A 24783-nucleotide genomic window follows, 5' to 3' on the forward strand; every position below is an offset into this window, starting at 1 on the left:
GTACCTAAGGCTGTATCTGCCTCGATGGTTGCGCCAACCAAATGTTGGAATCACTCCCAGACCGTCGACAGCGCCAGTGTCGACCGCCTGACGCCGAAATCTTTATCCGGATAATTTGCTATAAATAGCCACATTTGCGGCGATGTTTGGCTCGAAGGAGGCAGTGGAAGTTGGGAAACGGCGCGGCCATTGCACACTGCGGCAACGTGAACGATGCATGTCAACTTGTCCAAGATCCACCAGACATCGTGCGAAGGTTACGTGACAAAGAGAGGTTGGAGTCCCGTGCTTGTGGAACGAATTGCCTATGGGCCAACGACTAGGACATATGATGAAGACATGGAAGCGGAGGTACATGGTGCTCCACGGCGACACGTTGCTGGTGGCATATTACGACAGCAAAGAAATTTACAAGTCCAATGGGCCTCCAAAAGGATCGTTTGTCCTCTCTGAGTGCGAAAAGCAAGATCTGAGCGACGAAGGCGGCAGCGTCAAACCGTTCGGGTTCAAGTTCATCGGCCATTGCCCTGGACAAGGATATAAGGAGTACATGGTCTTCGTGGAGACTCAAATCGACCAAACCAAGTGGCTCAACGTGGCACACAATGCGTTGGGCAAGACCACGTCGCCACAAAAGTCGATAAGTCAACGGATAGAAGAAATCACAGGTACATACCATCGCCTTCCATGGAATCTCACGGCGGCGCAGGACACAAGGAATCGGCAGGTCTTATGATCTCGCTCGAAGCACAGATAAAGAACGTCAAGAAGACATCCCATGAACTTCTCCAACAAGCCATCAACGATGCCAAGGAAGCTGATCGCATCGGCGACGCTACGGTCGATGAGATGGCATACCAGGAAGGTAGTTACGAATGTCTTCATCGCCGCGGCGAGTGTGCGCTAACGCCATGCGGACGTAGAGGTGCTGAACGACGCAGAGAACACGGTGGATGCAATGGGAAAGCAAATGGACCGCGCCGAAGACCTCGGCAAGAGCATCAAGCACCCAATTTTGTACAAGTTCACTCACATCTTCTCGCGGAAAAAGTCCAAGCGTGGCAAGAGAGGAGCCTCGTCCAAAAAGCGAGGCGGCGGCAAATCAACCAGGAGCAGTCGCGTACCTAGAGTACGACATGTCGTGTGTGTGCGCATGCAATCTAAAAGTGGTTTGTAGGGCGTCCAGGTGAAGTTGCATCCACCCCAGCCGCAGCCCAAGCAAGAGGAGGATCAGCTTGACGAGCTGTCCAAGATTCTGGCCAAGCTGGGTCAGACCGCCGACACGATCAGCGATATTACGACCCGCACGACGGAGCAGGTCGATCGCATTGACCAAAAGGTGACGAGCGTCGATGAGCGTGTGACGAAGGAGGCGAAGCTCGTCGAGTCAGTGCTCAAGGCAGAAATGACTTGACCAAGAATGTAGCAACCTCTACTTTCGATCCATAAAATGCTGTCGACGGACCAACTTGACATGACGCTCCATCATGGCATTGAAGTCGACCGTCTTGATGGTTGCGTTGGTACTCTGATCGATGCAGCCTGGGTCCAATCGTTTCCCGTCTTTGTAGATGTATCGTTGTGGACTCGTTTCTGCATCCACAGCCAGGTGAAACAATGCAACGACTCATGCACATACGAGGAGCGCGCTTGGGCGTCACGATTTTTAGGTAGCTGATTTTGGACTGAGCCTTCATCACAATCTTGTCCAGTCTACCAACAATCGATCGTGAGTGGTGGACATGGAGCGAGAGGTCCGCACTGGTCAGAGGATGTGATAACGCCATGGGACCGGAACTCATGGCGAACCTTATCCAGCGCCACGGGCTTTTGCTCGGCAGGAAGGCTCTGCGCAAGCTTGATGAGCTTCTTGTATGCCGTACGGACCGATTTTTCCATGATGCGCTGGTGGGAAAATTGATGGAGACATGTTTCACAGGGATTACCGGATAAACTATCCGGATGTCCGTTGTGTAGGGCCGTGGAAACCGCCGCGGTCGCAAGACCTCGGTTCGTCGAGATGGAATGGGCCGGCGTGGCCAAGGACATTTATGCAGGCACGGTCGAAGGCAGTTCGTGAATCACAGCAGGACACCCCCTCGACACAATCAAGGTGCTCCTTCAGATCCAAGCTCAGCGCAGTAGCATCGTGCGGACGTTCCAGTCGATTGTCGTTGTGGACGGCGTGACCGGTCTGTACGAAGACCTTCTGTCGCCAATCTTGTCCAACGCCCCCCATCCATGTCGCTTCATTCGTTTAAGAGCAGGTGTCGGGCAATTGGATCATTGACGAACGAATCTATGCCGTCAGCGCTACAGTGTGTCACCGGATCACTGGCAGGAATGTCCCAAGTCGTCGTTGCCGCACGGACCGAGCTCGTTAAGATCACCATGCAAGTGAACAAGACCACAGCCCTTCACAATGCATTGGCATGCGCTCAAAGCATGGCGTGCCAATATGGTGCATACAAAGGACTGTACCGAGGAAAGGCTCTCACGGAAGTGCGCGACGTTCCCGCATTTGGGTCGTACTTCTACGCGTATAATATGATGATGCAAGCTTTGGCCGGCGGCGGCGACGAAGCAAACGAACACCGTTCAACTTTGTCATGACTGGAGGGATCGCCGACTCCGTGTCTTGAATAATGACTCACCTAATCGACGTGGGCGAGTCAACGGCGCAGAGCCTGTGCGAATGACTTCACTAGAGTGCAACTTCAACTCGGACGGCCTCAGTTTCTTCTCAAAGGCTGCGACGCGACTGTGGCGAGGCGTGCTGTTTTTGGTGTACGAGCGCACGATGCAGTAAATACGCAAAGGGATGGAGGAAATGGGTCTGACAGAATAAATTACTCGAGAGCTTCGTGGAAACAAGCTATGGCTTCGCTCAGCCTCTGCTGGCGCAGTCGAATCCTTCCGAGCAATGCAACTGCCACAGGGGTGCGCGCGAGCTCCAGGCTCACCTGGCACGCTAGCGCAGCTTCATTAGGCCAGTGGCACTTCAACAAACATTCGGCTAGCGCATGCCATGTGGCCCAGCACTTGTCATCAAGTGCCAGGGCCTTTTTGAGCTCCAGCTGCGCATAGAAGTACTCGCCTTGGTCGACGTATCCGTTGGCAGCGGTGATGTGACCACGTCTGGCCTTTGACCTGCGGCGTAGGCGACGCCGCGCTCTGCATTCGCGTGCAGCGGCTGCCCGGTAGTCCGCCAGCTTGGCTTGTAAGCGCTCGACGTCAACTTCCAAAGCTCGCTTTTGCATGATCAAGATGGCCATGGTAGGTACGTCGGGCAAACCTGAGGTGTCATGCGATGTTGCTCGTGTGTGGCAGACCGATTGAGGAGGGGACCGGGACAACTCGGACGCGTGGGGACGCACTGGGACGAAGTCCATGATATCGCTCGATGCAGTGGAGTATTTGGTGAAGTCGAAGGTGCTGCACGGTGGTGCGACCTCGATGGCGACGTCGTCTGGATCTAAATTGAGCTGCGGGGCGCGTTGGTTCAGTTGGGCTGTCCAACGTGAGGGCATTTCTGATGTCCTCGAGATGCGCCAGAGAGCTTCTTCGTTTGCGCCATTACCGGACGCCGTGGGCGAGTCGGCGTTGGGGGTAGATCCTCGATCGACAATGTGGGGCGCGCTGTAGTACTGCATGGATTTCTGCAACGCGGTCGACGCGGTCGAGGACGAGCTCCTGGCAACGGACGAATTGGTCGTTGTGTTGTCGGCAGGGGTCCACCGGCGCTGCTTCAGCGACGCCACCGGGTCAAGTGGGGACTCGTGGTCCCATTGAAACACTTCGCTCGTTTCGCGTGGGGTTTCCCAAGGGTATCGCCGCAACGCCGCCGATTGCGACCGCAGCGGATGCGCTGGCACCCTTCTGATCACATGGCGCTCCTTTGGCCTGCACGCAAGCAAGGCCATATGACACTGATTGCAGACCCGCTGGGGCCCTTTCAGAAGCGGCAGCTCTACTTTGTACTTTGAGTGAACAGCACAGACCGAGTGGCCACAGTTGCGGCAGTGGTGGCGGCTGGAAAAGAGTCCGAACGGGCGTCGACATGCATGGCAGGTTGATGCATACTGCCAGGGCTTGATGGCCGCCGCCGCCGCAGCATGTTGCGGCCGCACGGACGTCATGTCAAAGCGTTGGGAGTCAAGTTGGGCATCGGTCCCTACAACGGAAACACACTCTGGGACAGTCCAACATCCGGTGAGGGAGGCAATTTTACTTACACGAGTGAACTGGCTCTCTTGTATTTCTCGTCAACAGCATTATATAAAATTCGATTTAACATTTGACGCACAGATTGCAACATACATTGAGCATGCCGCCTAGGAGTCGAAACATGGTTTGAAACACTGAAGATACAGATACTCGTCGGATCTCTCATGTACCCCTTTCGTTGCGAATGGATCCACCTAGGCTCTAGACATGTGTCCCCGAGTACAGTGATACCTCACATTTTGCACCCCACTCAAAATGAATCAACTGCATAATACGATTCGACGTCAAGTACTTGATGTGTAAAGTCTTCAGAGGTCATTTGAAAGCACTAAGATCACTTTATAAATTTATGTTTGCGTTTTCTTTGGGTTTCCATCCGTCTGTTAGAATTTATATTTTGGAGATGGTGCAAAATGTATGGGGCTTGGAGTAGGGGCCACAGTGGAATTTGTGGGGCTTGGAGTAGGGGCCGTGGTGGAATTTGTAGGGCTTGGAGTGGGGGCCACAGTGGAATCCGTGGGGCTTGGAGTAGGGGCCGTGGTGGACTGTATTGTGTCGACATGCGCTGGAGCAGCGAATGACGTCACGTGTCCATCTTGGACTCACCAGCGATAACTCGTGGACAATCTATGGAGTTATCTGACGCACAATGTGATGGATGTGCTCCGTACGACCAGCAATGTGCCCGCATCATTGCCGTTAATCGTGGTGTCGCCCGCTTCAAGAAGTTCCGCGAGTGGCTCGTGGGCAAGGCAGACATTGAGAACGTCAGTCTTGCCCTGATGATCAAGCAACCATCAAGGCCAACGAATATCGACCGTATGTACTTGGTCGGGAAAGCCAGCGGGTCCAACGGCATTATAGTTGACCACATGATCGACACTGCCGGGACGCTGGGCAAAGTGTCGCAGCACCTGTCCGATCGCAGTTTGGCGTTTATTCGACATCAATCTACGATATTGTCTCGTCCAACTTCATCACGACCTGGACAACGTTGCGAGATATCCATGCAGCGAGTACAAACACATGCAGATGGCGCCAACACCATGGCACTGAATTCGAGGCATAAAACATCGCTCTCCCAACCACGCGTCGACGACTGTCAGCGACACAAGGTCGCGGTGGGACCTACGTTTTGTGACGCGGATGTCAAAGGACACTTCTTCATTCGTTCACATTGTGCACATCCCTGAGAAATAAATATAGCGACATGCATCGGTCAGGACACCCTGGGGCGACGCAGTAGCACCTCAGGTTACAGTAACAATGGGCTTCCACGCACGTCCCCGCTCTGGCCCACCTTGACAACACTTAAGGCGGCACAACGATATCCCGTCGTCTACCAATGGAAATCGTGCATGTCATCACAAGATACTCTGTCCTACATGTGAGTAACAGCTCATTGTAGGCGAGGAACTGAGCCATCGGATCTTCTCGCTTCGACTTGTTCATCTGGTAAACCTCCATGGTTTCCAATCAACGCCGACGTCTTGCATGGACAAGTACTGGCACTTTCTGCCATTTAATTTCCTTGAGCTTCTTCGCTTCATTCAACTCGACAGGGTCCAGCATTCTTTAATTTGACGGGGTTCAACACGCACACCTCCAGGCCTGTGCAAGCTTGTCTTACCAACTGCCCCAAACTTGCATGTGGTTGTTTTCCAGCACTTCTTCGATATCTTTATTCTTGGCTACAGCTCGTTCCACGCCTTTCAACTACAAATGCAGTCAACGAACCCGATTCTTATTTGAGCAATCCACCACCGCTGAGATGATTCCACAACTCCACGCAATCAAGCACCATTCTACATTGTGCAGAGGCAACCTCGGGTGGAGAGAAGTGTTTCATCTGGATCGGAATGATCCACCCAACACCGTCGTTCCCGACGTTGGCAAGGCCACGCCAGCCCAAAGCAGTTCATTCAGAAAGCAAAAATGCACTTCGTTCACACAAGATGCAGGTACACGTACCACTCGACCGTCGCGTGCATATTCGCCGTGGGAGTCGGACGCGGCGATGAGCAATACTTTGGGCGGCGACGGCGTCTATTCGCCGTTCGTTTCGACCGTGGCAAGTCGTTCTACCTGTTCCAATTTGAGCTCTTTCTCTTCGTACTGCTGGCGCATGAACTCAGCGGCGGAGTTGCTTGCGGATGGAGTTCGCCGTCTTGGGTCATGTCCTTCTCGGTTGCCTCCCATGCGAACAGCTTCGTCTTGGCCAGCATGATGGCGTCGCCCGAGCAATGTAAAGTATTTTCCCCTGGAAACGTAACTTCGTCCACGTTCAGGTCCGGGTTCGGATTGTCGCGCATCAAACGGGTCTTGGGGTCGTAGAACGCGGAGTGTGGGTACAAATTGCGCAAGTACTTGGCTGTGACATCTCGAATGCGAAGATTTCGCGATGTAATTATCATCTTGGCCCCGCCGACACCATCCTGCCGAGACACTCTGGGCCATTCACTGCTCCAACGCATGTCGACACTCGGGAATGCATGTCTAGAGTTCAGGTGGACCCAGTCGCAACGATAAGGGGCATGAAATCCGACGAGTATCTGAACCTTCAGTGTTTCAATATTTCGATTTCCTGGGCGACATACTTATCTTATGATGCAACCTGTGCGTCAAATGTTAAAACGAATTTTATGATGCATTAGCCTGCACAGAAGAACATGAGAGCCAATTCTGCCTATAATGTAGAATTTTCTCCTCGGTGTCGGCGTGCGCAGACATAGCAAAAGCGTGGTGAGACATGCAGACAAAAAATATCTCACCTTTCATGAACATGACGAATCCCCGTACGTATTCATCTTTCGCAAATCTGACATAGTACATGGTGGGGTATTCTCTTGAGTCGATGCTGCTATGGATGCTCCAGATGACGCGACCATCGCCCAACAGAATCGCAAGTAGTGCAGCAACCAATCCATTTCGGTCGGACAAGACATAACACGTTGTGTGTGGGCCAGAAACTGTTCTTCATTCGACTTGAGCTTGTTTGGCCATGCGCCGGACGCGACGCTGAACTCGGTTGTTTGAGCCCATTGTGTTGGACAAAACCGTTAATGTGGAACAAATATGTGATATTTTGACCACTATTTTGTCGAAGATAATTATAGAACCCTCTGCGTTGATTGGTCCATTCGATATAGGCTGAAGATGGCGGTGAGAATGCGATTATCGTAACATCGTCAGCATCGCCGACAAGTGCCGCACATGCCAGCAGAGTAGGAGATGTCCACCAAGATCAACAATGGTCTATTCATGGGAGACATTGATGCCGCGCAAGACTCTGAGTTCCTCAGTTTGAACGGGATCGAGTTCATTGTGAACTGTGTGCCACGCGAAGTCCCCAACGTGTTCGAGTCGGAAGGCATTCGGTACAGGAGCCACTTTGCTGCGCGTCGCCTCATTGCGGTCTCCTCTATGTCGTAGGTACTTTGCATGCGACATGGCGGAGCAGCCTGAAGGCATCCTGTTTGACTTGCGCAATGCAGACTTCGTCGACCTTATCGACTTCATTGACCATGCGGTGCAGTCTAGCCTGAGTCTCCTTGTGCACTCCCTCGACGGAATGTCACGCAGCCCATGCGTCATGATGGCGTACTTGATGTCCAAGTACCATTGGTACGCTCCCTTGACCATCTAGTGACGGCTCACCACCGCTGTAGGAGTCTGGACAAGGCGTACGAGTACGTCAAGATGAAGCGGCCGGACATTGCGCCACACAACGCGTACTTGGACCAGCTCGCCATGCTCGACGCCCAGCTCCAAAAGAAACATCGAGCGCCGGAGAAGAAGCGCAACGAATGGGATCCCGCCCACACTGGTTGGTGGTGCCATGTGCTCATCTCAGCGCTGATCCACGGAACAACCAGATCCGAAAACGGACGAGCTCGTCCTGGTCAACACGTTCCTAAATGTCACCAACGGCATCGCGCTACCCCACGACTCGGCGCCGCGCAAGCTCAAGAAGAAGCGACTCGTTTGGATCGACTTGTGCCCCCACATCGTACACCACGATGGCGTAACCTCCGTCGTGCTAATCACGCGTTCCATAGCGCAAAGGCAATCCCCACTACGACTTTACCAAGCTCGAACGTCCTCCCAGCGCCTCGTACAGCTCCCTCATCGCCGTACGCATCGCCACAAACGGGCCGTTCTCTGACGTGTCGAGCAGGGCAATGGTTGGGTTGACACTGAAGCCGCTCCAATGAGTCAACGGCCGTCGACATCCCCTGCGGCATCGCGCGTCGCGATGGTACTGCAACTTGCTGAAAGAGATGGTCGTGGTAACGATCGTTTCCGCAGGAATCGCGCGCCGTGCACGACGTCGATCTCTCGCTGTCCGAGGACGAGGAGCACGAGAGACTGACCGACCCGAAGGAGGACGATTCGTGGGATTTGTCCTTGTCCGACCCGGGCATGAGCCATGACACCGACTTTGACAAGCCCTTGTCGTCGTGGGTCTCCGCACGACAGGTGCCGCCCCCAAAGTCCGTACAACAGCCCGACAAGCGCGTTGTTCACGACTCGATGCCTTTGTTTGACAAGCAGCAGCAGCATGAACCGGAACAGCCCCGGCAAGTCTTTCAGCCGCCGCCGATGCAGCACCGATCGTCGTTTCCAAGCCATCACATCAAACTGTCCAAAGCAGCACCGGCGGCCCCGGCGTCGTACCAGCTACACGACGACCTGTCCCAGAACCAGCACAGTCCGACCGAAAAACCCGACGCGGACGCGTTCAAATCCAGCGCCAACAGGGCCAACAACAACCATCCTCGCTACCTCCAGCACACTAAGTCCTCGCGCAATGCCAAGACCATGAAAGCGTCGCAAGGTCGGTATGCCATGCCAGTCGTTGTCGAATCCAGCGTGGCGTCGGTCGGCTCTGGCGTCGCCAGCACTGCGGTGCCAATGGCATGTCGTGGGATGCCGCCCAAGCGCATGTCGAAATCGTCGTGTGGGGTGGAAGGTCCTGCCGACACCAGTCGAAGCGACTCAACGTCGTCGACTCGTCTGCCTACGACCGCCACCTCTGGGTCCAAACAGGGCATGCGAACTTCTGGCCCATTGCCTGCTTCGTCTGCCAACAACTCGGCCGCCGTCCGACCCAAGACGGCACCTCCGTCTGCAGGCGTTGCCAATTACAGACTGACCACCTCTAAACCGACCTCCACGACTCCACCGATGCCGTCAGGAATCAAAAAGAAGCCCACAATGACAACCGCCCCGCCTGCCAAGCAGCCACGTCCACCGGCACCCAAAGGATCGACCAACCATGCGACCGACCTGTTCAAGAAGGTCCCACCGCCAGACACCAAGGCGCCACCGCATATGCCCGCGACCAACCTCATGCCGCGGCGCGCGTCGTCGGCAAAGTGGCGGTAAACGACTCTTTAACTCGAAAAGACTAAAGATCCTCGCGGCATGCTGGTATATTGAAACGCGACGACGCGATCGACCCGTTTTACGCATCGGGCTGAAAGTCTGGGTTTTTGCGCAAGATCACGATGCCTTCTAACACGTTCGTGAGCGCAATGTACTCGTCCGTGGCGAGCTCGGCGCGGTCCTTCACGTTGAGCAGCACGGGGGTGTTGTGTGTTTGAAACCCCGTGATCGACTTGGGCCGTCCCGCCTGGCCGACAACTTCCACCTGCACCAAACCGCGTTGAGTCCTCGAAAATTGCACACACCACGCGCGCACGCACCGCTTGCCCCACACGCACAGACACGGGCAACGGCTTGCCTTCTTCGTCGACCGTGATGAGCATGCGAGGCTGCATGGCCGTGACGATGCAGTATAAAAAGTAGTGCGAGTTGTCAAAGATGGTCTTCTCCATGTCGAGCGCGGCGTGGAGGACGGCCAAGAGACCGCTCAGCGCCACGCGCGACAGAATCAACCGGTCCGAGTGGAACGGGTGCAGCGAAATCAGGCCCTAGACAGAAGATTACAACGTCGGCGCGATAAAGGGCATGCATACCTTGCCCATGTGGAGGAAGCCTTGGGCGATGCGCACGACAAACAAGTGGTTGGCCTCGCGGCTGTAGAATTCAGACAGCTGACGCAGCAGCCCCGCCACGCGCGAGTTGTTGGTCCCGGCAGAGACAAGGCCGAGCGCGAGGATCGCGCTTTGGGCGACACCCGCGTCCGCGTCGTGCGTGAGGCGGGACAGTGTATCGATGAGCGAATACTCGGGGTTGGACACGCTTTGGAGCGCGAGCGCCAACGGCACTGCGCGGCGGACGTTGACTTCGCCGTACTGGAGCAAATGGTCGAACGTGCGGACGGCCATTTCACTCCCGATGGACTCGCCGACCGTCACAAGCGCAATGCCAAGCACCGCCGCCAGCTGATGTGCGCCTTCCTTGGGATCGTCCACAACGTGAGTCGCACACACACGGAGCAACTGTTGGACTTTGAGCACGTTGCCCGTTCCGGCATATGCACAGGTTTCGAGCGTGATTTCCAAGTACTTGGAGATGCGGTGCTGGATCGTCTTGGCAGCTTCCAACATTGCGTCCACGCGTTCTTGGCGTCTACAAAGCCACGGGTCCCACGTGAGCGCCACAACCCAATCGAGGTGTTTACCCGAGGTAGAGGAGACCAAGACCGAGGCAGAGGAAGCGCGCGCAGGACGAGTCCAATTCAGCGTCGGTGCTCTCCATGAGGCGCTGCATGAGGACGCTTCCCGCTTCTTCGTCGCAAGTGCCAACCTCGACCATTCCGAGCGCTAGTGCCGCATAGCTCACTTCCTGGATGTCGGCGTTTTCGTCGGCGTGCGACACCACAGGGATGAGCAATTCGCTAACGTCGTCGCGGGATGAACCAGCGTACGCGATCCCAAGACCAAGCACCGACGCACACCGGATCGAGCAATTGCCCGAGTCCACATGCTCGGACAACAGGGCGAGCGCGGGGTCGCACTCGTTGCGGATGCCGGAACTCACGATGCCAACGCCGAGAATGGCGCCCGCCTTAACGTGGGGATCCCCCGAGTACAAAAACTTGTCGATTGCCGTGATCCCTTCCTCGACGTTCCACAGCATGAGTAGGCCAAGGGATGCTGCCGCAGATGTCATGCCGTGCTCCTTGTTCTTGTACAGCCATCCGTTGCCTTCGACCGTCATCAGCTTGTCCGTGCCGTACCCCGCGTTCACGAACGCGTTGACAAAGGTCGACGCCAAGTTGGCGCGCGCCGAGTCGGTGGGAGCGCCACCGTCGCGCCCCCGAGAAATGCTGCCTGTTTCCGACAGATGCGACTTGTAAATGTCCTCAGGGGTCTTGGGCTCCAACACGTCCAAGTCACGCGCTAGCGCCAGAAATTTGTCGCTCAGCTCGGCGTTGCCAATCTAATTGCATCAAGCACAGATGTGACAACTCCATGAAGACCAAATTGGTCGTACATACCTGGTCCACAACGGCGTGTTCCGGGTGCTCGTCGTCGTAGCAAAAGCGCTGGCGGCCCAAAATGTACCCGAGTTGCTTGCGGACGGCAGGATCGTTCGTTTTGGAGAACACATCCGCCACGAGTGTTTCGCTATCCAGTCGCAGCGCCACACGCAGCGCATCGGGGTACTTCTCGACGCGGATGTAAATGGCGTACGCAGTGGTGAGAAGCGTCTGGAGGTCGTCAGGGTCGCTCATGAAGTCGGCACAAGCCAAAAGGTAGAGGCACACACGTTGGTAGTTCTTTTCATCGATCTCGGGCGACGCGAGGAGCCGATCGAGCTTCTGAACTTCAATCAGGATGTCAATGGCTTCCGGTTCAGCATTGTGCTGCATGTGGAATGGTACGATGGCATCGACGATCGCGAGCAAATCGTCCACCTTTGCGTCGACCGTCGTCGTGACGCGCGCCGTGTATTCCTACGGGAGAAATCGGTGTCAAGAAAGAGTTTACATAGAATTCTCAACCTACCTCGCCAACCTCACCCGCCAACGACCGAACAAACTCATGACCCCACAACCCGAGTTCCGTCGAGTTGCCCTTGAGCTTGTACTGCAAGCTTTCGCGAGACCCTTCGGGGGCCATTGTCATCGCAAGCACCGCAAGGATGTCGGCAAGTTCCGTCTGGTTAGCCTGTTGCAGTGTCGTGTACGCCGTTTTGAGCGCTTGGTAATGCGGGCGCAAGAACTTGAGCGGCTTGGGCACGGACGTCATACTCGACGTGGCAGTTCGAATGAGTTCGCGGAGCGTTTGAAGCGCAAGCTTCTTGACGCCAGGTTGTTCATTGGCGTCGAGAATCCGTGTGACGCTCATCTCGAGATCTTCCTTGAGCTGTTTGTCTTCTTCCGACAACTCTTCTGGCTCCTTGTCGTCCACGCCATCCTTTTGTGGCGCATGCACAGGCTCTAGGCTCTGCTTCTTCTTCGGGTCGTCGGACGGCACCTGCACTTGGGCCGTGTCCTTGGTCATCTTCTCCCCACTTCGGCGGATGCTCTTTTTTGGACCCCACACCAGATCAAACCTGTGTCTTTCAATGACATATTACGTTTTAAAGGTTCCAAAGATCTGCCCGCGGCCCGGGGCGCCCGCCCGCCCAAGATTTATTCCATTTCCAACAGTCGCGCGCGATGAAGAAGCTGTTCAAGCTCCCTCCGACGTACCACGGCGTGGGCCCGGTGACATTCGCATGGCAGCCGGCGGGGAACTTCCTTGCCACGGCCGGAAAGAACGGTGCGTTGTTGCGTTGTGTCAGGACATGATCGAAGCGTCTTGTTTCAGGGCTTGTCCACATCTTCGACCGCCAAGGCGAGCAGTACGAAGAAATTGGCCTCGACATGGCAACGCCTGTACTGGCCCTGGAATGGGACCGTGACGGCAACACGCTCGCGATTTTGCAAACTGGCAACGGTATCGTCCCGTTGTGGGACTTGAGTGCTCGGACGACGCAGAACCTGGATACCAACTTGAAAGACCCGTCGTTCATCCGATGGTCAAACACAGGCACCCAACTTGGTGCGTGCTCTTCCGCATCTAAGTTGACATAACGTCGGCATAGCAATCGGGACGATGAAGGGAAACCTCATCCTGTACAACAAGTCGACACGAAAGATCGTCCCGGTCCTCGGAAAACATTCCAAGAAAATCACGTGCGGCGCGTGGAACAATTCGGACCAGTTGGTGCTCGGTGCCGACGACCGCATGGTCACAATCAGCAACGCTGGAGGGGACACACTACAGCAGCGCGAACTCAAACTCTCGGTACGCTCGACGCTCTCGATTTCAGCTGCCTAACCCTCGCATGAGTAGCCTTCCGACTGCAAATTTGGTCACCGAAAGGGCGACTCGACGCGCGGTCCCGAAACGTGCGTCGCCATCAACGTGGTCAAGTCGCTGGTTCTACTCGACACGACCGACCCGGAAAATCCCATTGAACTCACCTTTCAAGCGGTACTGATGCTTCTGGCGCAGCTCCTTCCATCAACCTCACGAGCGCAACGTCGCGATAGCACTACGGATCGATCAAAGTATTTGAATGGTTCAACGGCGGCTACCTCATGATTGCGTTCTCGGAGGGATTTGTCATTTGCATCTCGACGCAAATGGACGTACGTGGTCCCCAAACTCGCGGCTCCATCGGACTCTGGACCTTTGCAGGAAATCGGCGAGGAGATGTTCTCCGGGCGGTTCTTCTCGGAGCGCCTCTACGCCATGTGCTACTCGCCCGTCCTGAATCGCATCGCGATCAGCGGCGAGAGCGGCATCAAGGTCGTGGATATGTCCAACTATTCCGAAATCAAAGCCGACTCGATCAAGCTCACGGACGCCGAGGTACATGTCTCGCCTTGGATGGCCCCTTTGTCATGTCGTGTGCACCAGGATAACGAAGCCAACATGATGGCGTACACGGGGGACGGCCAGATCCTGACGGTGGCAACGCAAGGCGGGATCATCCAAACGTTCCTGGCGCGCATGCCCAACATCCATGACCACGTCGGCAACTACGTCGCGTTCCTGAGTTCTCTCCGCGAGATCACCGTCGTCGATACCCTCGGCCGCGACGCCCCCATCCACATCCAAGTCTCGATAGAGCCGTCGTTCATTGCAATCGGGCCCCGCCACGTTGCAGTCGGCATGAACAATCGTGTGTGGTTCTACAGGTGCGACGGCGGGAACCGCGATGCACTTGTGAACGAGCAGCAATATCTCGGCCGCGTCACCAGCGTCAAACTGAATCGAGGTACGTGCAACGACATGAGGATGGATATTCCACGGTGCGGCGCAGACTACGCGGCTGTGCTCAGCGACGGCAAGGTGGTCCTTCACTTCATCGAGCCTGGCGCTCAACAACAGTGTAAGCTCCGTCCTCGTCCTTGTCGACAACGTCGCAGTAGCAGCTCTCATGTCGATGGTGGGATGGACAGACGGAGGCAACCATGAACAGTCCAAGTCGTTCCCGGAAACCCACGGGCGAGAGGATCGGGGGGTCGAAATCTCGAGCATTGCCTTGACCAAGGACTTTTTCATCTACGCGACGAGCGGCGGCGTCGGTGGCGTCCACTTTTTCTTTCTCCACGAGTGGAAGCTCCTAGAAGGATGCAGCTACCGCCATGAGGACGGCATTGGTATCGTCCACATTGCTCCCAACGCCGTCGGGACCAAGGTCGTGTTCATCGATTCGCGGCGCCGCGCTTACATTTTGAATGCGACGAACCGCGAGGCGCTGTACGTCCCCAGCGTGCCAAACTCGGCGAGCGCAATTTTCTGGGACACGTGCGATCCGACTGTGTTTGTCGCGATCGAACCGACGGAATTCACCACGTTCCTGTACACGGAGCTCACAATCAACGGGCCGGAAGTGACCCAGCTCGGCACGATCGACATCGACCTGAACGGCGACTTTCAGTTTTCGCCCCAGGCCACCAAGATCCCGTCCGGCCACTCGGCCGTGCTCTTTGCCGACGGCGTCCTCACGACGCAGCAGCCTGGCGGTACGCTCTCAAACGTCATGTCATGCACCCACGAGGCGCTCCAGGTCTAGCGCGTCCCCATGTGGACTTGGAACGGCTTGCCTGATGATCTCGAGTAGAAAAGCGTTCGCCCCGAGTCGGACAAGGCCGTGTTCAAGCAATGCCTCGGCCTCTTACGCATGGACGTTGCGTGGAAACAAGCGGTCGCGATCGACGCGAAAGAGTACTGGCTCGCACTTGCTGGTACGACCCCCATCATGCCTACTTCGTTTCCGCATTTTGTTTGCTTCACTGAAACGTGTGGCTGGAATTCGATTCACGTTGTGTTCCCTGCCTTTTGAATCCTTGGGTGCAGGGCGAGCGATGCACACCCTCGACATTACGCTGTCGAAGCGCGTGTACCGCCAGCTTGGGGACGCCGGCATGGTCATGGGCCTCAATCGCATCGAGCACGTCGAGGATAAAAACTTGCTGGCCGGCCACGTCTCGATGCTGTTTGGCCAGTACGACCAAGCGCAGAAGCTCTTTCTCAACTCGAGCGACCCGATGGCCGCGTTGACGATGCAGCGATACTTGCTGCAATGGGACCAGGCGCTGCTTCTGGCCGACTCGCTCGCGGTCCACCTCGTGCCGGAGCTCAGCGCGTCGTACGCGGCCCAGCTCGAGTTCAAAGGTGACGTTGAAGGCGCGTTGAAAATGTACGAGCACGCGTGCAACGCAGTCGACCCACTTGGCAACCCCGTCGTCGCGTCGGAGAAGACGCAGATGCAAAGCATGGCCGGAATTGCGCGATGCACGCTCCGCACGGGCGACCTCCGCCGCGGCATTCGGCTCGTTACAGAACTCAACGACCCGTCGCTGTGCAAAGAGTGTGGGCTCATCTTGGAAGGCATGAAGCAGTTGTCGGACGCGGCCCTGCTGTACGAGCGAGGCGAAGTGTACGAAAAAGCGGCGCAGATCTACATTCAAATGAAACAGCTCCACAAGGCAGCGCCGTTGATGGCCAAGGTCCACATGCCCAAGGTTCACGTGCAATACGCCAAGGCGAAGGAAGCGGCGGGCGAGTTTGCCGCCGCGTCCGATGCGTATGAAGCAGCGATGGACCTCGACAGCGTCGTTCGCATCCAGCTCGAGCACCTAAACAACGCAGAGAAAGCGTTTTCGATTGTCAAGCAGACCAAGTCGTCCGAGGGCGCGTCCGCCGTCGCCAAGTACTGCATCGAGAGCGCTAACTATGCCGCCGCGATCGACTTTTTGCTCTTGGCAAACCGCGAAGACGACGCGTTCCAGCTCGCGCAAGCGCATAACGAGATCGATGCGTTCACGAAAACGATCGGGGACACCATCTCGGTCGAGCGAGCACTCAAGATTGCCCAGCACTACGAGCAGATCCAGTCCCACGCCCGCGCTGGCGAGTACTACCAGGTGTGCGGCAACTACCACAAGGCACTTCGATTGTTCCTTCAGTGCGGCGAGGCCGAGCTCGGCCGCGCGATAGACGTCGTCGGGAAAGCCCGCAACGACATGCTCACGCACACCTTGATCGATTACCTCATGGGCGACACGGACGGCATACCGAAAGACCCGAACTACATCTTTCGCCTGTACATGGCCCTGGGAAACTATGCGCAAGCTGCCAAGACGGCCATCATCATTGCTCGGCAAGAGCAGGAGCTGGGTAATTACAAGGTCGCGCACGACGTGTTGGTCGAGACCCACCGCCAGCTGCAGCTCCACAAAATCCACGTGAACCAGGACCTGCGCAACTCGCTCACACTGCTCCACAGCTACGTCGTGGTGAAGAAGCTCGTCAAGCGAGGTGACCACGTGGCCGCCGCCAAGATGCTTGTCCGCGTGGCCAAAAACATGTCCAAGTTTCCAACGCATGTGTCCAACATCCTCATCTCGGCTGTCATCGAGTGCCAGCGCGCCGGACTCAAGGGGAATAGCTACGATTTTGCTACGCAACTCATGCGCCCCGAGTACCGCAACGGAATCGACAAAGAGATCAAGCGCAAGATCGAAGCGATCGTGCGACGCCCAAACAAGGAGCAGCCACCGGACACTCTGACGCCGTGCCCGTTCTGCGACCACGACGTTGTCGACGTTGAACTCGATTGCACCCACTGCAAGAACTGGATTCCGTATTGTGCGGTCACGGTGGGTTGAAGGCGCGCTGCCGCAGCCATCCACACCAGCTTCATGCTGATCGATGCCGTAGGGCTACCACATGGTCAAGGCGGATTGGAGCCAATGCCCGCACTGCCAGTTCCCCGCGCTGTACTCGCACTTGACGACCCACTTGGACGCGGATCCCGTGTGCCCGATGTGCGACAAGGAGCTCAAACCGGACCAAGTGCAAAAGGTGCAAGAGAACGAAGTGAAGCTCGCGACGATCGAATTGCAACAGCCCGAGCAAACACCGGCGGTCGTCTCGAAAGATGGGCAAATGAACAACCAACAGGCGGGAAAGCCTCCCAAGCAAGGCGAGCTGTTCGCGTAGACGCACTAAAGTGAAACATGACAGTCGAGCTGCACTAGATCACTGCGTTGAAAGGAGGGCAAGTTGAAGCGAGTTGGACGTAAAGAGCGCGCCATGGGCGACAAAGCAGCCGAGTGTGCCGACGAAATGCATGGACACAAGAAACGAGCGACCAAGAGAGCGGAAGGCGTCCGTGCACAAGGCAGGGTTGACGAGGGGAGTTGGCGGACTACGACAGGTCGTCGTCGTTGAGACGCGAAATCGTCCATGTACTTACCACGACGATGGAAACATGCAGCACCACCGCAATCCCATGCGAAACCCTGACTGCTCCGCGGCGGTGCACACACACACAATTGCAATGACGTGCACCATAAAGATCTGCAGCGAGCATGGCATTCGTCAACTCTCGTGGACGATCGCGACAGGCATGGCACGTACTTTATGCCTGGATTGCGGGCGAATATGCCTCCACTTGAGGCGCGCATGCATCATCACAAGCGAAAGCGACGCAAATTGAGGCAGGACGACGAAGAGCTGCTGGAGACGAAAGTACCGCATTGGAGGCTATTCAGAACACGATTAGCAATCCATGCACAGACAAACCGAATCGTCCGTACGCGGCCGAAGATAACCTCAGGCATGAGAAGAGTGACGCTGACGCCAACCAAGAGCTGGGACACCGTCAAAGCATCCATCTTTAGCATCTTCGCCGCTCGATCGCATGATGTGGCTGGGGAGGCGGTCTTCCCATTGCGACGCCTTCTGCGTTGCTTCGATTATCCGGATTCCCCCGGATAAACAATCCCGCCATGGCCGTGCAACTCGTCTTGGTTGGCAGCGATGGAGAATGTGCTCAAAGACATGACGTCGGCCGGTCCCGCGACGGCAGAAACAGTGGCACAGCATGAGACGAGCAACGAGATGCTTGTGCATTCCTTGAACAAATGCAAGTAGTGCGACGCATGCTCCTTCGTCCCTGACGTGGTTGTGTGTGCTGACTTGTGCGCCATGGCGTCGACACCATTGTAGGCTCCAAGGTGACGTTCCTCGTACAAGCCATGGAGAAGATGGGGTGCAAGGTGAAAGACCTTCCAGACTTCTTCTCGAGCGAACATTGCGAAGGCAACATTAATGGTGGGTTCAAACTGAACGAAGATGGGCAACCTGGCGTCGTGCTGTGCCAGAACCACATCAAAGATCAAGAGTGGATGGATCGCACATTGGCCCACGAGCTCATCCACGCGTACGATCACTGCCGTGCGCAAGTTGATTGGAAAACCGACTGCGATGCGCATGCGTGCAGCGAGATCCGCGCCGCGGCGCTCAGTGGAGACTGCGACTGGCACCTCGAAGTCTTTCGTGGCCATTTCAACATTGCCAAGCAGCATCAGGTCCGTTCTTCCTTTCTCGATATGAACCACCTCATAAAAATGGTCCTTGCACAGGTGTGCGTACGGCGGCGGGCCGAGCTCTCGCTCAAGTACAATCCCATGTGCACCGGGAAGGAAACGTCATGCGTGGACAAAGTATTCGAGACGTGCTACAAGGACCACTTTCCCTTTTCCGACATTCCCAAGTAGGGCTCTAGCGTCGACAGCACGCTGGTCTAGCATCACATTAAGTTGAACGACAGACGGCAATGCGCAGGACTCAGTAGCGGTGCTTCCGCCAGCGCGCAAACAACTTGAGGTAGTTGCCCCGAAAGAGCTGCGACAAAATGCACGTCGAGAACCACGTCGTGACAACGAGGCAGATGCTGCCTTCGCTCGAAAAGTACGGGTAGTCGTCGGCCTTTTCGTAGAGCGGCCCCGTGAGCTGGCCAAACACGCTGACGATGAACCTACACGTCCGTGATTTGCCGTTGGGTGGACGAGATGCCGTACAAGCAGTGGGAAGCGTGGTACAGAACGCTCGACCAAATGATATAGCTCGACTTGCCTTGGATCCAGCACATGATGATTCGCGACCCCACCAGGAGAATGGTAAAGATGCTGAGCACACTGAGCACTTCAAAATCGTCGACGTCGACGACCGAGTACCCCGAGCCTGGCGGAATGATCGCGAACTTTTCGGCAATGATAAACGGCCAGTGCCACACGGCCCAGACGAGACCGGTCACGACGGACGCCATAAACGCGCTGTGGCCAAACACGATGTCGAGAGCTAGAGTCCATGCGATGTTTCGACGCACGGTCTCGCGATCGCGATGTGTACCTGGATATAGCGCGCCACTCCATCCGATTTCTTGAAACAAACTCAGTAGCAACCAACTGCAGCCTGCTCGATTCATGATTCACCACGAACATGCAGGAACACGCACCGATCGGACGGCTGTTGACGGCGACGCCAAAGTCGTACCGTGGCGGCGGCACGGGGTCCCATACAATTCCAGCGACGACGAGGTAAAACACATAAAATACGAGCCCGCCTTCCTTGGCGTCCTGGTTGTCAAAACTAAAGACCGACTCGGCGCGCTCCACAAACGGCCGATTGAACTGCACAGACTCTAGTGTCAATGCCAGATCAGTTTATGACCGTCGTACCGGATTCACCATGCGCGTGGCGGCGACGAGGGTGTACGCGGCGACTTGGCACAGCAACGGAATGAAAAAACTCATTGAGAGCATCCGCGCCAGAGATGACTTTGGGTAGCACTGGAACAGGTCGGCGAGCGGAGGAATTTCCCACATCGGAAACGCCATCACGTTATATCGAAAGTTCAGGTGAGTCCCTGCAATGTGTCGAAGGGACAGCGCAGCGACCGCCGGGGACACGAGCCACAGCAGACGAAACAGCGCACACAGAAGGTTGGACAGCATGAAGAGCTGGCACAGCACGAGCCCCGTCAACGACAAGATGGAAAGAGTCACAAGTGTCACCACGAACGCCTGAACTCCATACGTGTACGCGTTGACAACCTCTGGGGAGAAGAAGTTGTGTATGGGCAGGGTGTTGTTGGTGCTGTTGGGCTGCAAGAGCGGATAATGCTCCTCCCAAATGTTGTTCTCGTCCTTGACCCTCGTTGTTGGCATTCCAAGCGGCATTGCGCAGCTGGATCGCGGGGAATCTAAAACCGAAGTACTTTTGGGAAAGCTTTACATGCCTTCCTTCAATTAAGTATTTGTCGTTCCCAACCAAGAGCATCCCGACGAGAGCCGCCACCACTGCAGGTTCCCCCAAGCCATAACTCCATGCGCCAACACGGAAGATCTCTAATGGTACTGCACTGCTGATGCACCACTAACCAAGTGCCCCTGCGTAGCAAGAACCACGCCGGCATAATTGCTGCATCGATGATCCTTGACTCGTACCATACAGTCATGAGACTACTTACTCGAACAACTGCCTCCGTCCCCTCCATGTCCCACTAGGGTGTGATTGGAAGCGCGCCAAGAGCTGCGCCAGTACCTCGGGGGAACGACAAGTGGTTTGTTGGCCGTCCGCACAAGATGAGGGTGCCGGCGAGGCGGCCGTCGTGCAAAAGATACACCTTTTGGAATGGATGGATTGTCAAAACTTATAAGCAAAATAGAAACAAAGAGGGTTCTCGGTGGCAAAAAAAACGAACGTACGTTTCATTTGACTCTTGCATTTGGGATTGCGGTACATTGTTCGTGTACAAACGTACAAAGGTCGTACATTCCCCCTTTGTTTTGATACAAAAGGTTGGAGTTTTCGTTTTCACCAGTCGTTTGAGGCCGATTCGTCGGCGTGTCATTTCCGTTGACGCTTGTTGCTGCACCATGTTGACCCGTGTTGTCCGTGCGTCCGTCATCCGCGGTGTGGCTGGCCGCCGCGCCATCTCGTCCTCGACTCCTCGCTTCTTGGAAGTCAAGGAGGCCACGGAAGCCCAGAAAAAGATGATTGAAAACGAAGTTGCGTTGACCCCGCGAGTTCAAAACGTGTTGGACTTGATCTGCGAGTTGAACTTGATCGAAATCTCCGAGCTGTCGGCGGCCATTCAAGTAGGCACTGCGCGCCCCGACCGTCGTAGAACCAACGGGTATTCATGCTGTCGTGTGTAGGTCAAGTTTGACATCCCGGAAATGGGCTTCGCCATGGGTGGCGGAGGCGGCAGCGCCGGCGGCGAGACTGCTGCCGAAGAAGAAAAGAAGGAAGAAAAGACTTCGTTCGATGTCAAGCTCGTCAGCTTTGACGCCAAGAACAAGATCAAGGTGATCAAGGAAGTCCGAGCAATTACTGGCTTGGGCCTGAAGGAAGCCAAGGAACTCGTCGAGTCGGTGCCCGCCGTGCTCAAGAAGGAATTGAAGAAAGCCGAAGCCGAAGAACTGATGGCCAAGATCACCGAAATGGGTGGCGTCGGCGAGCTCGAATAAGCGTTACCGCATCTCCAACCCCCATAGCTGTAGGACGTGCCTCGCTGCGCCTGCGCCTCCTTCACTCGTTGTGTACACAATCACAGGTCACCCGAGCGCTGCGAACGGAGGGCAGGGCGGCAAGGCTCATTCTTCGATTTAATAGAGAATCCAACATACCATGTCCCCACTATTCATCGCCAGCAGCCGTTCGCACCTCCGATCGCGCTGTGCAGCTTCTCGTTCATGACCGTCCGCTTCCTCGACATTTGGGGCACTCACAGATTACCGCACGTCAGTCCTCCGCCATAACCAATGCCTCGTCCATGCTTCCTACCATCTCACGTCGTGGTTCCCGACTGTAGACGAGTCCAGCGCTGGAATGATGTCGTTTCAGCAGCGAGACAAGGTCATGTTATGTGGGGAGTCTTTCGTGGATCGGTAGCGTGCAGAAGCTATGGCTGGCAGACCACGGAGCTGCAAGAACGTTCTTGCAGGCGCTTTCAGCAGCTGCTCTGTCCTCATTCGCTCAATCGTTGGCGGGTACTTGGATCTTGTAGAGTCGTATGTGTTTGTCTTGGGGTAGGATGGCGGGCGGCGCGTCGATCGATGCCACAACGAGGCCATGATCGTTCACAAGCTGGAAGAAGATCGCATCGGACGCAGTGCATCTTGTCTGGTGCGCAAGCAGCATCGTCGAAGCCTTCACTCGACCGCCCTTCAACAGCACGGCGATCGTCTGAACGAGAGGTTCAATCAGGCTTTCCACCCACACGATGTCCGACCCCACGACCATGTCAACGCCATCGGTGAAGGATGACGACTGAGGAGCAAACCAGTCCAACTCGGACACGGCCACGGCCGCCGGCGATATCGCACCGCGATTCAGCTCGACATTCCTCGAGAGGTTCTCGAGCGCGTACGCCAAATCTGTCAAGGTTACGTGGGAGGCCCCGCAAAGAGAGGCCGCGAGTCCAACGAGACCCGTACCCGCGCCAAGCTCGAGGACGCGTTTGCCGCGAACGTTGTCGTCGTGGCCGACCGACAAGGAAACGTGCTCGAGATACCGCGCTAGCACCACGGACCCGTCCCAAATCGTGAGTCCTGTGCCTTTGCCAGTGTTGCCGACTTCTCCGATGTATAAAGGAACTCCATGGACGCGGAACTCACCCCTTTCAAACGCAAAACCGAACGACCGGCTTGCAATGGCGAGCACGGGCTGCGACGCTGTGTCGGACGATGGGGACAGGAAGAGGCGGGTGTGTGACTGGATTTGATGGCCATGACGGAGCGGGACAATGGACTGTGTTGGAGTATCATACAGCGTGATGGACATGCTCGCGACATCATTGGGAAGGCGCAATTGATCGTGCAACGCGGCGCGAAGGTTGTCGAGCGAGGCACCTTTTGCCACGCGGACGCGACGATGTCCCTCAAACCAAGCATCTGCTTCGACGATCAGAATATTCATTTCTTGTGGAAGTTGCGACGTGCACAGTGGTGAAGCGCTTGGAGAGTGAGCCGTGGAGATGCGAAGCGTCGGGAGCAATTCCACCACCCACGTCACCAACATGCAAACCAATATGGGCATCGACAATGCGATTTCCGGATAATGCACCGTTTATCCGGTTTGACTCCATTGCACGAAAGGAAACTTGAATGGAGGCAAGCGGTAGTGTCCCGCCACCGGCGTCGACCCATGTGTCGTTGGACAAAGCTACGACGGATGCGGGCACGGGGAATCCTGACTCTGTCGCGAAGAACGCCGTATCGGAGAAGCCTGTGGGGAAAAAACGCCGCCGCGAACGCCGCTTGGCGTTGAAAAAGACCCAGCTGTGCCGCCACTTTGACAAACCGGACGGGTGTCCGTTCCCAGATTGTGTGTATGCCCATGGACTGTACGTGACAACTCCATCGACACAACGTGGTCGTTTCTGTGCATGATGTATGGTGCATGTAGCGACGAACTACAAGACGGAGGCACGTTTACCGTGACGGCGCAACGCAAGCTGATCCGCGACCAAGGAGAGAAGCGTCAAGCGGATAAATTTGTGCACAAGGACGACGCAACGGTGGTCGACTATGTATCTCGCACGGGCAGCATGGTACGACGACGACCACCAAACGGCGTTCCAATCGCGAATGACACGGGTGCTGCAGGTGGACAGGTACTATACGCGGATGTATGCCGCCGACATCATGGGCGAGCCATCCGAAGATCAATTCATCAACATGCACTCGAATCGTCTCTGTGTCGTACGTACGTGCGACGATCCTTCGCATCCTCACGCCGTCTAGATCGGGATCGCACCTGGCCACGCTATCTTCACGCGCGGGCTGACTGTGATTGCAATCGACTTTGAGCCGACCATAGTTGAGAGCAAAGTGTCTGGGAAGAAGAAAAAGGGCGGCGTCTGGCTTAATCCCGACACTGTCCTGTGTCGTATCAAGTGTTCCACGGGGGACGTGTTCGCCTTCCGCAGGTACACAACCTCTCGTCCTTGTAATCTCCATGCACAACGACTCTGTTCAGCTGCATTCGCGGGGCATTGATCGAGATCAACGAGTCGCTAACGCCGGCGTTATTCACGACCAAGCCATTCACGCAAGGTTTCCTCGCTATCGTACGACCCAAGCCGGTCGAAATCGTCGAAATCCAAGCGTCGCTGCTGCCGCAACAAGACTACCTCGAACTACGAGCGAGCCACGTCACCGCCGCCAGCTTTCGCTAGACTCTAAACTGCCCATGCATCCATTTACCCTTGTCCTGGCTACAATGCCACCCGTGTTGTCATGGCCCGCGCCGTTTCCAACCAGCGGGAAACGGGCGACCGTTTTAA

At 56.0% G+C, this 24783-nt stretch overlaps 14 protein-coding genes across 16 annotated transcripts; 7 read left to right on the forward strand and 7 right to left on the reverse strand.

The window, feature by feature from the left end:
* Positions 1-213: 213 nt before the first annotated feature.
* Positions 214-1414, forward strand: H310_09223 (hypothetical protein; the record flags this gene model as incomplete). Its single annotated transcript, XM_008875243.1, has 5 exons — positions 214-274; positions 324-624; positions 669-865; positions 924-1129; positions 1178-1414. The coding sequence occupies 5 exons, from the start codon at positions 214-216 to the stop codon at positions 1412-1414; spliced, it is 1002 nt and encodes a 333-aa protein (XP_008873465.1).
* H310_09224 (hypothetical protein) lies at positions 1388-1916 on the reverse strand. Its single transcript, XM_008875244.1, has 3 exons — positions 1763-1916; positions 1640-1713; positions 1388-1593 (listed from the first exon to the last, which is right to left on the reverse strand). Exons 1-3 carry the CDS (start codon positions 1897-1899, stop codon positions 1433-1435), a joined length of 372 nt encoding a protein of 123 aa, XP_008873466.1. The 5' UTR covers positions 1900-1916; the 3' UTR covers positions 1388-1432.
* A 4-nt stretch (positions 1917-1920) lies between these two features.
* H310_09225 (hypothetical protein) lies at positions 1921-2728 on the forward strand. Its single transcript, XM_008875245.1, has one exon. The coding sequence runs from the start codon at positions 2242-2244 to the stop codon at positions 2611-2613; it is 372 nt and encodes a 123-aa protein (XP_008873467.1). The 5' UTR covers positions 1921-2241; the 3' UTR covers positions 2614-2728.
* Positions 2729-2750: 22 nt separating this feature from the next.
* Positions 2751-4181, reverse strand: H310_09226 (hypothetical protein). The gene has a single exon (XM_008875246.1). The coding sequence runs from the start codon at positions 4137-4139 to the stop codon at positions 2850-2852; it is 1290 nt and encodes a 429-aa protein (XP_008873468.1). The 5' UTR covers positions 4140-4181; the 3' UTR covers positions 2751-2849.
* A 2127-nt stretch (positions 4182-6308) lies between these two features.
* Positions 6309-6641, reverse strand: H310_09227 (hypothetical protein; the record flags this gene model as incomplete). Its single annotated transcript, XM_008875247.1, has 1 exon — positions 6309-6641. One exon carries the CDS (start codon positions 6639-6641, stop codon positions 6309-6311), a length of 333 nt encoding a protein of 110 aa, XP_008873469.1.
* A 768-nt stretch (positions 6642-7409) lies between these two features.
* Positions 7410-9760, forward strand: H310_09228 (hypothetical protein). The gene is made up of 7 exons (XM_008875248.1): positions 7410-7604; positions 7660-7851; positions 7896-8053; positions 8103-8236; positions 8286-8360; positions 8405-8485; positions 8536-9760. The coding sequence occupies exons 1-7, from the start codon at positions 7459-7461 to the stop codon at positions 9613-9615; spliced, it is 1866 nt and encodes a 621-aa protein (XP_008873470.1). The 5' UTR covers positions 7410-7458; the 3' UTR covers positions 9616-9760.
* Positions 9608-12684, reverse strand: H310_09229 (hypothetical protein). Its single transcript, XM_008875249.1, has 6 exons — positions 12147-12684; positions 11636-12094; positions 10817-11577; positions 10209-10764; positions 9936-10163; positions 9608-9880 (listed from the first exon to the last, which is right to left on the reverse strand). Exons 1-6 carry the CDS (start codon positions 12642-12644, stop codon positions 9695-9697), a joined length of 2688 nt encoding a protein of 895 aa, XP_008873471.1. The 5' UTR covers positions 12645-12684; the 3' UTR covers positions 9608-9694.
* A 108-nt stretch (positions 12685-12792) lies between these two features.
* Positions 12793-17684, forward strand: H310_09230 (hypothetical protein). The gene is made up of 12 exons (XM_008875250.1): positions 12793-12905; positions 12954-13187; positions 13231-13433; positions 13482-13622; positions 13682-13780; positions 13830-14003; positions 14052-14412; positions 14458-14526; positions 14597-15207; positions 15262-15385; positions 15498-17302; positions 17364-17684. The coding sequence occupies exons 1-12, from the start codon at positions 12803-12805 to the stop codon at positions 17643-17645; spliced, it is 4206 nt and encodes a 1401-aa protein (XP_008873472.1). The 5' UTR covers positions 12793-12802; the 3' UTR covers positions 17646-17684.
* H310_09231 (hypothetical protein) lies at positions 17566-18394 on the reverse strand. The gene is made up of 4 exons (XM_008875251.1): positions 18245-18394; positions 18066-18191; positions 17902-18005; positions 17566-17853 (listed from the first exon to the last, which is right to left on the reverse strand). The coding sequence occupies exons 1-4, from the start codon at positions 18329-18331 to the stop codon at positions 17685-17687; spliced, it is 486 nt and encodes a 161-aa protein (XP_008873473.1). The 5' UTR covers positions 18332-18394; the 3' UTR covers positions 17566-17684.
* A 47-nt stretch (positions 18395-18441) lies between these two features.
* H310_09232 lies at positions 18442-19361 on the forward strand. 2 transcript variants are annotated; one of them, XM_008875252.1, is made up of 3 exons: positions 18442-18573; positions 18657-19018; positions 19073-19361. In XM_008875252.1, the coding sequence occupies exons 1-3, from the start codon at positions 18468-18470 to the stop codon at positions 19205-19207; spliced, it is 603 nt and encodes a 200-aa protein (XP_008873474.1). In that variant the 5' UTR covers positions 18442-18467; the 3' UTR covers positions 19208-19361. The 2 variants fall into 2 exon arrangements, with proteins under 2 accessions (XP_008873474.1, XP_008873475.1); XM_008875253.1 differs by having other exon boundaries at positions 18442-19018.
* H310_09233 (hypothetical protein) lies at positions 19146-20689 on the reverse strand. Its single transcript, XM_008875254.1, has 5 exons — positions 20171-20689; positions 19948-20122; positions 19842-19904; positions 19511-19790; positions 19146-19467 (listed from the first exon to the last, which is right to left on the reverse strand). Exons 1-5 carry the CDS (start codon positions 20669-20671, stop codon positions 19278-19280), a joined length of 1209 nt encoding a protein of 402 aa, XP_008873476.1. The 5' UTR covers positions 20672-20689; the 3' UTR covers positions 19146-19277.
* Positions 20690-21313: 624 nt separating this feature from the next.
* Positions 21314-22136, forward strand: H310_09234 (ribosomal protein L7/L12). The gene is made up of 2 exons (XM_008875255.1): positions 21314-21592; positions 21653-22136. The coding sequence occupies exons 1-2, from the start codon at positions 21371-21373 to the stop codon at positions 21962-21964; spliced, it is 534 nt and encodes a 177-aa protein (XP_008873477.1). The 5' UTR covers positions 21314-21370; the 3' UTR covers positions 21965-22136.
* Positions 22111-24715, forward strand: H310_09235. 2 transcript variants are annotated; one of them, XM_008875257.1, is made up of 7 exons: positions 22111-22237; positions 22309-23040; positions 23090-23841; positions 23904-24048; positions 24104-24199; positions 24242-24426; positions 24477-24715. In XM_008875257.1, exons 3-7 carry the CDS (start codon positions 23603-23605, stop codon positions 24673-24675), a joined length of 864 nt encoding a protein of 287 aa, XP_008873479.1. In that variant the 5' UTR covers positions 22111-22237; positions 22309-23040; positions 23090-23602; the 3' UTR covers positions 24676-24715. The 2 variants fall into 2 exon arrangements, with proteins under 2 accessions (XP_008873479.1, XP_008873478.1); XM_008875256.1 differs by having other exon boundaries at positions 22309-23841.
* H310_09236 (hypothetical protein) lies at positions 22302-23514 on the reverse strand. Its single transcript, XM_008875258.1, has one exon. The coding sequence runs from the start codon at positions 23412-23414 to the stop codon at positions 22473-22475; it is 942 nt and encodes a 313-aa protein (XP_008873480.1). The 5' UTR covers positions 23415-23514; the 3' UTR covers positions 22302-22472.
* Positions 24716-24783: the final 68 nt, after the last annotated feature.

The sequence above is a fragment of the Aphanomyces invadans genome (genome assembly GCF_000520115.1).
Source record: "Aphanomyces invadans strain NJM9701 unplaced genomic scaffold supercont1.20, whole genome shotgun sequence".
NCBI classification, from domain to species: domain Eukaryota; phylum Oomycota; class Saprolegniomycetes; order Saprolegniales; family Verrucalvaceae; genus Aphanomyces; species Aphanomyces invadans.

Bases quoted from the DNA above. Each gene is read 5' to 3' on its own strand.
- H310_09236 (XM_008875258.1), bottom strand. From the start codon at position 23,414: ATGAATATTCTGATCGTCGAAGCAGATGCTTGGTTTGAGGGACATCGT.
- H310_09229 (XM_008875249.1), bottom strand. From the start codon at position 12,644: ATGACCAAGGACACGGCCCAAGTGCAGGTGCCGTCCGACGACCCGAAG. The intron at 11,578-11,635 runs GTATGTACGACC...TGATGCAATTAG, and splicing joins AACACGCCGTTGTGGACCAG to ATTGGCAACGCCGAGCTGAG. The intron at 9,881-9,935 runs GTGCGTGCGCGC...GGTTTGGTGCAG, and splicing joins CTGTGCGTGTGGGGCAAGCG to GTGGAAGTTGTCGGCCAGGC.
- H310_09226 (XM_008875246.1), bottom strand. From the start codon at position 4,139: ATGACGTCCGTGCGGCCGCAACATGCTGCGGCGGCGGCGGCCATCAAG.
- H310_09225 (XM_008875245.1), top strand. From the start codon at position 2,242: ATGTCGCTTCATTCGTTTAAGAGCAGGTGTCGGGCAATTGGATCATTG.
- H310_09224 (XM_008875244.1), bottom strand. From the start codon at position 1,899: ATGGAAAAATCGGTCCGTACGGCATACAAGAAGCTCATCAAGCTTGCG. The intron at 1,714-1,762 runs GTGCGGACCTCT...GATTGTTGGTAG, and splicing joins GTTATCACATCCTCTGACCA to ACTGGACAAGATTGTGATGA. The intron at 1,594-1,639 runs GTATGTGCATGA...CTGTGGATGCAG, and splicing joins GACGCCCAAGCGCGCTCCTC to AAACGAGTCCACAACGATAC.
- H310_09231 (XM_008875251.1), bottom strand. From the start codon at position 18,331: ATGCTAAAGATGGATGCTTTGACGGTGTCCCAGCTCTTGGTTGGCGTC. The intron at 18,006-18,065 runs GTACGTGCCATG...TGCTCGCTGCAG, and splicing joins GCCCGCAATCCAGGCATAAA to ATCTTTATGGTGCACGTCAT. The intron at 17,854-17,901 runs GTAAGTACATGG...GACCTGTCGTAG, and splicing joins TGCATGTTTCCATCGTCGTG to TCCGCCAACTCCCCTCGTCA.
- H310_09235 (XM_008875256.1), top strand. From the start codon at position 23,603: ATGGAGGCAAGCGGTAGTGTCCCGCCACCGGCGTCGACCCATGTGTCG. The intron at 24,200-24,241 runs GTACGTACGTGC...CACGCCGTCTAG, and splicing joins ACTCGAATCGTCTCTGTGTC to ATCGGGATCGCACCTGGCCA. The intron at 24,427-24,476 runs GTACACAACCTC...GACTCTGTTCAG, and splicing joins GACGTGTTCGCCTTCCGCAG to CTGCATTCGCGGGGCATTGA.
- H310_09233 (XM_008875254.1), bottom strand. From the start codon at position 20,671: ATGCCGCTTGGAATGCCAACAACGAGGGTCAAGGACGAGAACAACATT. The intron at 20,123-20,170 runs GTACGACGGTCA...GAGTCTGTGCAG, and splicing joins CCACGCGCATGGTGAATCCG to TTCAATCGGCCGTTTGTGGA. The intron at 19,468-19,510 runs GTACGGCATCTC...ACGGACGTGTAG, and splicing joins TACCACGCTTCCCACTGCTT to GTTCATCGTCAGCGTGTTTG.
- H310_09232 (XM_008875252.1), top strand. From the start codon at position 18,468: ATGGAGAATGTGCTCAAAGACATGACGTCGGCCGGTCCCGCGACGGCA. The intron at 18,574-18,656 runs GCAAGTAGTGCG...ACACCATTGTAG, and splicing joins TGTGCATTCCTTGAACAAAT to GCTCCAAGGTGACGTTCCTC. The intron at 19,019-19,072 runs GTCCGTTCTTCC...GTCCTTGCACAG, and splicing joins ACATTGCCAAGCAGCATCAG to GTGTGCGTACGGCGGCGGGC.
- H310_09234 (XM_008875255.1), top strand. From the start codon at position 21,371: ATGTTGACCCGTGTTGTCCGTGCGTCCGTCATCCGCGGTGTGGCTGGC. The intron at 21,593-21,652 runs GTAGGCACTGCG...TGTCGTGTGTAG, and splicing joins AGCTGTCGGCGGCCATTCAA to GTCAAGTTTGACATCCCGGA.
- H310_09228 (XM_008875248.1), top strand. From the start codon at position 7,459: ATGTCCACCAAGATCAACAATGGTCTATTCATGGGAGACATTGATGCC. The intron at 7,852-7,895 runs GTACGCTCCCTT...CCACCGCTGTAG, and splicing joins TTGATGTCCAAGTACCATTG to GAGTCTGGACAAGGCGTACG. The intron at 8,054-8,102 runs GTTGGTGGTGCC...CGGAACAACCAG, and splicing joins ATGGGATCCCGCCCACACTG to ATCCGAAAACGGACGAGCTC.
- H310_09230 (XM_008875250.1), top strand. From the start codon at position 12,803: ATGAAGAAGCTGTTCAAGCTCCCTCCGACGTACCACGGCGTGGGCCCG. The intron at 13,781-13,829 runs GTACGTGGTCCC...GGACCTTTGCAG, and splicing joins GCATCTCGACGCAAATGGAC to GAAATCGGCGAGGAGATGTT. The intron at 14,004-14,051 runs GTACATGTCTCG...CGTGTGCACCAG, and splicing joins TCAAGCTCACGGACGCCGAG to GATAACGAAGCCAACATGAT.